At 47.1% G+C, this 8,895-nt stretch overlaps 1 protein-coding gene across 1 annotated transcript in view; it reads right to left on the bottom strand.

Annotated features, from left to right (window-relative positions):
* The window catches only part of LOC103191761 (respirasome Complex Assembly Factor 1), a 14,098-nt gene extending 7,815 nt beyond the window's left edge, over positions 1-6,283 (bottom strand). The window contains exons 1-2 of the mRNA XM_007934636.2: positions 6,170-6,283; positions 4,683-4,786 (exon numbers count right to left, since the gene is read on the bottom strand). Of these exons, the coding sequence (XP_007932827.1) occupies positions 4,683-4,786; positions 6,170-6,283 (218 nt within the window). The remainder of the gene's footprint in view (positions 1-4,682; positions 4,787-6,169) is intronic.
* Positions 6,284-8,895: the final 2,612 nt, after the last annotated feature.

The raw sequence follows: 8,895 nt of genomic DNA, 5'->3' as shown, positions 1-8,895 counted from the left end.
GATTACCTTCCATAATGTGGGTAGACCTCACCCAATCAGTTGAAGGCCTTAAGAACAAAATCTAAGGTTTCTAAGAGGAGGAGGAATTCTGCCTTAAGAGTTTCTGTTTTGCACAGAGATGTACATAAGAGATACAACAAAGATAAATCCTTTTACATATACAATACTGCATTATCAGTGATAACAAACATTGATCTATGGGAAAACAGATGGACAGACAGGCTTAATGATCAGCTATGTCTAGGCAAAAGGGAATATACCCATGACCATATGTAAGGCTGGCAGATGATATTTCTACATACATATTTGTATGTGCTGTAAGAATGTCCAAAGACATAATACAGCTAACAAGGGACAAAGTTTTGATAACTTCTTAACCACAGCCAGCCACCCTGAGGGAATGAGTACTTGGACCTATGAGCTCGGGACCATGGTCGCAGGGGACATGAAGCTCAATTGTCATAACATACTACACAAAAACATTGTTTACATCCTACTTTGGTGAGTAGTGATTGGGGTCTTAAAAACTTATAGGGGGCCATCTAGATGCAACAATGGGTCTCTCCTCCTCCAGAGCAAAGAAGAATGAAGAAAACCAAAGACACATGGAAACAATTAGTCCAAGGGACCAGCAGACTATACGATCCTCAGCCTATATGACCATGAGACTGAAGAACTAGATGGTGCCTGGCTACCCACTGTCAGGCACACGGAATGGGATCAGTATGGGAGATCCTGAATACAGTGAGAGAACAATGTGGAACAAAACTCAGAATAATAAAAAAGACCAGGTTTACTGGTCTGATAGAGCATGGTGAGACACCCCCCCCCGCCCCCCCAGATTATGGCACCTAGCTACCCTTTAGGTCTGGAATTGAATTCACTCCTGTGGCATCTAGCCAAACAACAGACAGGCATATAGGGTGAACATTTATATCAGGTAAATATACTCCTTAGGAATGATTAATCATGGGAGAACAGAATGGCAATATTTGCACAGGGAGATAGCTCAGGAAGGCAAGAATGCATAGGAAAGAAGGACACAGGGAAGAAGAAACTACAGGGAGGAAGTAGAAGAGAGCTGACATATTGTGGGGAATTGCAATCAATGTCATGAAACAAAAGGTGTTTGAATTTGCTCTGTAAATTTTCACCCACATCTATCTATCTATCTCTCTCTCTCTCTCTCTCTCTCTCTCTCACACACACACACACACACACACACACACACATATTCTCTCTTGTACTTTCCAGCCTGATCTACCAGTTTTGGACACAAGACTGCCAGGATTTCCAGCCCACAGCCTGACTTGCCAGCACCCATAATCATGTGAGCAAATTCCTTTCACTCTCTATATATATACCATGCATACATATATAAATAAATATATATATATAACACACACACACATACATATATACATATGTGTATGTGATATATATCTATAGACATATAGATATATATACATGTATTTTTTGTTAGTTGCCACTGAGTCAGTTTCTACTCATGGCCACCCCACCTGTGCAGAATAGAACTGCTCCTTATATGAGTTTTTTTTTTTTTTTTTTTAATTTTTATTGTAATTTGGGTGAAAGTTTACAGAGTAAATTCACTTTCCATACAGCAGCTCACATACACTTTGTCTCATGACATTGACTGCAATTTCCCACAGTGCAACAGCTCCACTCCCACTACCTTCCCCTAGTTACCTCTTCCCTGTGTTCTTCCCTCTCATGCACCCCTGCCCCCCGACCTGTCTCCCTGTGCATACAACAGCCCTTCTATTCTCCCGTGACTGATCTAAGGACTGTACCTACTTAATGTGAATATTCAGCTCATATGCCTGTCTCAGAAGTGGGTTCAATTCGAGACCTGAAGGGCAGCTTGGGGCCACAGTCTCAGTGGTTCCATCAGGCTCCATCAGACCAGCACCCTTAGGGTTTTTAAGGCTGTGACCTTTTGGAAACAAACTGCTAAGCCTGTCTCCTGAGGCACCTCTGGGTGGGTTCCGACTGCCAACCTTTTGGCTAGTAGTTCAGAGCTTGACCATCTGTGTCAACCAGGACTTCTGCTCGTGTGCGCACTCTTCCCATCTCTATTTATATACATTTCCTATTGGTTCTGTTTCTCTGGAGAAGCCCAATACCAAAATAGGCATAATTTCTATACTGTACGTCAGGGAGGGAATTATACAAGCAAATGTGTAGAGGCTGGAATGAATATGCTGGAATGGAGGTGGCGGAAGAACAACGGAAAGGATTGACTCCCAGTGAGTTTTTCAAGACTCTATCCTAAAAACTCTAGTCAGAATTTTAACAAAATATCTAACAAATACCCTGACTTCACGGCAGGAAAGCTACATGCTACCAATAATGTGTGACCCTGATTTCAAGGGTCAACGGAATTCATTTCAGTTTAAAGAAAAATTTTAACAAGCATTCACTGAACACCTATTAAACATGTGCCAAGCTCTGAGACCCAGAGAAGTAGGGAAATGAACAGTGCCCTACTTTGATAATGTAAAACCTCAGCAGACCCAGCAGATCTATCACTCAGTCCTCAACTGAATTATCAATAAAAACACCTGAGGAAGGACAGTTTACCTTAACAGGCCCTAATGATAGCCAAATCATAGAGAAACAAGTTGAGATAAAAGGTGGCTCTCCTCAGCCCAGACTCTCCCCTTCTGGTTAAGGTGGGGACTGTGGAGGAGCAGCAGAAAGGAGGAGAGAGGATGTGTGTGGAAAAATCAATGCTATTGGGCCCTTTCCAAGAGCAAGGGAAAAGGTGCCAACCAAAAGAAGGAAAGAATTTGTTCAGACAGACTGTCTCTGGCAGGACAGTGTGGGACTGAGCTACAGAAAACAGGCAGAGAAAGAAGTACTATGGGTGATCCGCTCCACATTTGACTGCTTTTTATAAAGCTAACCATATAATGATAGCAGTTAACCATTTACGGGATGCCTATGATGTATGAAGCACGATGTTGAGTAATTATTTACTTGTACCATCTCATTTAATAGGAGCTCTGGTAGCACAGTGCCTAAGGCATGACTGCTAACCAGAAGGCTGGTGGTTCAAACCCACCAGCCACTCCTCAGAAGGAAGGTTGGGCAATCTACTTCCGTGGTGATACCGCCTTGGAAACCGAAGGAGGGGTCACTATGAGTTGGGTTCAACTAACGGCAATGAGTTTGGTTTGGTTTGGTTTATGTCATTTAATCCACACATTAATCCTGTAAAGAAAGTACTTCTATTGCCTCTATTTCACTGATGGAGAGACTCAGAGAGGTGAGCTTAGAATTATATAGCTTCAAAGTGGCAGAGCTGGAATTTAAATCTGGAGCATTCTATGAAGTTTAAAAAGAAAAAAATGTGTATTTGTGCAGTTTAACTCACCAGCCACAGCTCTGTCATTCTGCTATGCTTAAAATGAACCCTCCCAGAGGTGGAAAAGGGGGAGCTCACTACTATCAAGAAAGAGACGCAGGAGTGAGCATGTCCCTGGACCTGAGATCCCTGCACTGACTGACAAGACAGGAGAGACAGCAGGAGCAGAACTGAGAGACCGGCACGAGACAGAGTGGCGGGGCTGCCAGCCCAAAGAGTAAGAAAGCTGAGTAACTTTGGGCAGGAGGCTTGCTGGCAGAGGGGGATGCACGCAGGTATACCTACTGGTAGAGCTAAAATAGCTTTGTAACACTTACCCAAACAGGGTGGAGACCAAGGGCCAAAGAGCATCATGCCTTAGGCAATGGCAGAGGGGAGACTGTCCTGATCAGAGAATTGTATCCCGAGTATTCCTGAAGCTGAACTGCGACCTGTTGTTTCCCTAATAAACCCCATTAATTGTGAGTACTGCCTGTGAGGTCTATGTGGCCACTGCAATGGTATTATCGAACCCCCCAGAGTAGTGAGTGTCATGGGAGGGATGGCTGATGTCAGAATTGGTAAAAAGGTCGGCAGGTGGCAGCATGCCTAACTTCCACCTTATGAGAATCAGCTTTGGGCCGGTGCTGTTGATCCCTTTGTGAAACTGGAGGAAGTCAGAGGATGCTGCCCCCATGCCTTTTGCAGACTGCTACTTAAGATGATATCCACACATCCTTTCAATCCAATCTGGTGGGCACATGTACTCTCTTTCAGTGAGCCCTGACCAGGGACTGATGTCAACTGCTTACTGCCCACAGGAGCACAGGAAAATATGGGGGGCCCAACCTCCTACCTTTTGACTGCCTTTCCAAAGTAGGGACCTAAAATTACTTCTGCCAAACACAAGATTCAGTACATCCAGCACAGTGCCATGTACAAGGGAGATGGTCACTAAGTACAGAAGCTCCTCTACTTCCCAATCTCCATAGATACAAACAGAAGTCACAGCCGAACCAGAGGCTGGCCACCAACACATAAAGTGGTGGCCTCTTGCTTGAGGTCATTCTGGATTTGTGAATGAATGGACTGGCCCAGCCTTCAGGAAGTTAACCTAATTGCCTGACACGCTCCTGGGCCTGATGCACCAAAGCATGCTGGTACCAAACCCAGGTGTGCCATCATAGAGTAACCCCTGTGCTTTAGTCATTTCTTAAAAAAAAAAAAGTCCTCCAAAGAAGCAACAGGAAAACAAACCTCTCTTTGAAACAAAATGATACCATGAACACGCAAGAAACTCAAGACTGCTTACCCTGCTATTCCCAAGAAACCTCGCAATGGCAACACTCCCCAAATGACACCCAGGACCACTGCGATGATCTGCCGGAACCAGTAGATCACATCTAAAAATTCATCCTGTGGAGAAGACGAGTAAGAGCATTTAATACACAGAATCCATTATCTGGGGTGGGTGCCAGCCGCTTTTCATCTTAAGCAATGACTTCCAGAGTCTGTGCTCTATATCAAAATTTTAAAAACATCATAAACTATTTTTTTAGAAAGTGTGTAAGTGAAATTGCTTGTGATAATGTGGCTGTGATAATAATCGTGCTACTGCCCACAGATAACTGTTATCTGACTAGGGGAGACCTAAACAGACTGTCTGCAAGCAGAAAAGCTGTTAACTCATTCAGCAATATCTTCCAGCCAACTGAATTTTGAGTAAGTTACCAAAAAAAAAAAAAAAAAGAGAGAGAGAGAGAGACAGGTACCAGCAAATCTAATTTCACAGGCCATGGAAGAGTCTGGTTTTTGATCTGCCTTAGATTCCAGAAACCGGTCCTTATACGAGGAAAGACGAGGAAAGAAATGACACAGCAGATCAAAATCGGACTGCACATTTTGCAAGAGCTAGGAGGGGTGGGGCAGGGTTGGGGGCAGGACAAGGGCACCTTCAGGAAGTGGCTCCCTTCCCCCCTTACAGGAACTCCAGGAAGAGAAATGGACTTCAGCAGTCTAGAAAAACAAGGGAAAGACAGCAAACATGACATTCCTGGATTCCACCTGAATTCAAGATGTTTCTTATGGTCCCTTCCAGATCAGGAACAGAGCTGGGGCCCACTCACAACCCAAGCTCCAATGATTCCTCACACACACCTAGTAGTTCCTCCCTCACACATATATACACCAGGACCCCCAAGGTAGTCCAGTCTCCCCTCTCAACATCTCTTAGGGAATTTGACTGCTCATTCAACAATAATGACATGATTATTAATGATGATCCTCCTCATATCCTAAACATTTTAATGCACCTCTATACCCCACTTGAGTTGAGAATTAGATAATGTATGGAGAGCATTCGGCACATAAAAAGTACTCCGTAGGAGTTTGTTACCACAACTGTGAATGCTAAACACTGTATGAAGTAATCATATGATGTCACAGAAAACAACATACTCCAGATCTTCCTGAGAATGAAAAGCGGAGACAGAACAGAACTCGGCTCGCTCACTCACCGTTCAGGCACATGGCCTGCGGCGGGTGACAACAACTCTGTCCGCTTCTCATCGTTGCCCGCGTGACCCCAGCGGCTTCTCCCGTAAAGGCCACTCTGTAGTGAGCCCCCAACCCGGCTGTCAGGCCCGTGACTACCAAGTTCGGCCCGATTCTCCTCGGGCCCACCCACCCGGTCACCCCAACCCTCGGCCGCGCTAGGACCGGGGCAGGCCCGGGACCATCCACCGGTCCCCCAGTCCCAGTCGGCTCATCGAAACGCGCCCTCGCCATGCCCCACCGCACCTTGTCCTCCCAGGCCGCGTCGCTCCGCAGCACCTTGCTCCAGACAGAGACTTTGAGAGCCCCGTTGGCCAGCTGCGGCTGCGGCGGCTCCTCCTTCCGCCGCCCACCGCTCATCCTCCCACCGCGCCGCCCGTGTCGGGCCTGCGGCGCGCGGGCCGAGCCAAAGGGAGTCGGGGTCCGGAGTCGCGGGTGAGGGCGCGCGAGGCGGCGGCGATAGGCTCAGTAGTCGAGCCAGAGACACTCCGCACTAACTCTTACTCAACCCAGCCTTCCGGCTCTGTTCGCTCCGCAGAGACCAGTGGCCGCAGAGGGAGGGGCAGCGCGCGACGCACGTCCTCCCGCCGAGGTGCCCACGCAGCCAATCGGCGGCCGCTCAGCTGTCTTAATGAAAGAACGGCGATCAACTCGGCACAAACGCGCTACGCTTGGCGGAAGTGGCGACAAGCTTCCGCCTGGCGCGCGGTAGGGCGACTGGGAAGGGGCATTATTGAGGCGGGCGTGACGTAGGCACGAGCGCGAGGAGGCGCTGTGGAGACGGAGGATCCGCATAAAACGTGTAGGCGGATATTGGACGTGAACGTAATTCAGTATGTTTCAGCTTCCCCTTAGGCATTGGGGCAGATCGCCGCCCTGCCTTTCCTGAGGCGGCCTTGTGATCCTATAGTCGGCTGAGTCCAGACCATGCTTCATAGGAGCCCCAAGCTGCCCCTCAGGACTGGTAGCATAGTGGCTAAGGCACTTAACTGCTAACCAGAAGGCTGACGGTTCAAACCCACCAGCCACTCCTCGGAAGGAAGATGGGGCAATCTACTTATGGGAGTTCTGGTAGCATAGTGGCTAAGACACTTGCCTGCTAACCAGACGGCTGGCGGTTCAAACCTACCAGCCACTCCTCGGAAGGAAAGTTGGGCAATCCTACTTCCGTAGTGATACTGCCTCGGAAACCCAAGGAGGGGTCACTATGAGTCAGGTTTGACTCCACGGCACATAACAACAACAACAACAAAAGGCCATATTAGCAAGTTTGAACCAGCCGACGGCTCCTGGAAGCCGCAGGGGAAGGGATAAAGTACTTTTTTCAGTATCAGAACATTTGAGTGTTTCTCTGTTGTAGTCTCACTATGTTCCAGGTCAGTGGTTCACAAAGCGGGTTCCCAGACCAGCAGCAGATGCATGTCATGGAAACTTGATAGAAATGCAAACTCCCGGATCCCATCCCAGACCTACTGAGTAAGAAAATCTGAGGATGGAGTCCATAATCTGTGTTTTGTGAGGATGGCGCAGGATGGGGCAGTTGCCTTCTGTTGTACATAGGGTCACTGCAGAGTCGTAATCAATTCAATGACATCTAATAACAACCACCTGGTGGTGCCTTACTCACTGTGCTATGTAATACGTTTACACCAGGGGTGACCTGTGAACTCTTGACCTTCAGATCACTTCTGTGCAGCGGGTTTATAGAAGAAAAATAGCCTGCCTGGAATTAACTAGTACCTTGCTCTGACTCCAAAGTCTGTGCTCTTAACCCTTAAGCTTTATTCTTGCAACATTCCCCTGTAGTTCTTCACCTTAGACCAAACCAAAGCAAACACACTGCCGTGGAGTTGGACCGGACTCATAGAGACCCCTCCTTGGGATTCCGTGGCAGTATCTCTAGGAAGTAGATTGCCCAACCTTCCTTCCGAGGAGTGGCTGGAGGGTTTGAACCGCCAGCCTTCCGCTTAGCAGTCAAGTGCCTTAGGCACAATGCCACCAGAGCTCTCCTCCACCTTTGAAAAGCAACAAAATCTCCTAAACAAAACAAAACAAAACAAAACTCACTGCCTTCCAGTCGGATCGGATTCAGTGACCCCTCTTTGGGTTTCTGAGGCGGTATCCCTCCGGAAGTAGATTGCTCAATCTTCCTTCCAAGGAGTGGCTGTGGCTTTGAACTGCCAGCCTTCTGGTTAGCAGTCAAGTGCCTCAGGCACTATGCCACCAATGCTTCAGCTAAAGTGGTTACCAGGTTGGGAGGGAGAGGGAAAGGGGAGTCATTGTTTAGGAAGCAGGGAGTTATGGTGATAGAAAATGAGGATGATTGGTGATGGTTGCACAACATGATTGTTATCTCTAAGTTGTACAAGTGAAAAAAGTTGAATTGGCCTATGTTGTTTTATATACCTAAAAAAAAAAAAAAATCAGGGAGGCTACACTTGACCTTCAGGCTGCCATGAACCCCTAGGGGTTAAGGATACCTGGTTCAGGGACTCATTGGTACCCCTCTTCCTAACTTTGAAAGATGAGGTTCTACCTTCCAAACCCAGCACTCCTGGGAATGGATTACTGTCCTCTTAATAATCAGGTCCCTGGCCCAATAGCAGTAGAATGACCTATAACTTACTCACTGCCATGGAGTCAGATCTGACTCATAGCCATCCATATCACTACAGAAGTAGATTGCCCCATCTTCCTGCCAAGTGGCTGTGGGTTTGAACTGCCAGCCTTCTGGTTGGCAGTCAAGATGCCTTAAGGCACCATGTCAGCAGAGGTCCTGAATGTCCTATGGCATCAGTAAAGAATGCTAGAGTTAAGAGAATCTGACTCTTTGGGAATGGGGCCTGAAATTTGCATTTTAGTCACCTCCCCTGATTATCTTGATGCATATTGAGGTTTTGGAACCATTCATTCCTCTTGGTACTTAATGTCAATTCTGCACTTAAAAATCTATGAGGTATCAGGCAAAATAT

The sequence above is a fragment of the Orycteropus afer genome, unplaced genomic scaffold, assembly GCF_000298275.1.
Source record: "Orycteropus afer afer isolate SDZICR_OR568_19922 unplaced genomic scaffold, OryAfe1.0 scaffold00020, whole genome shotgun sequence".
Lineage (NCBI taxonomy): Eukaryota > Metazoa > Chordata > Mammalia > Tubulidentata > Orycteropodidae > Orycteropus > Orycteropus afer.
Note: the sequence above shows the minus strand (reverse complement) of the source record. Positions and strands in the feature narration are given on the sequence as shown.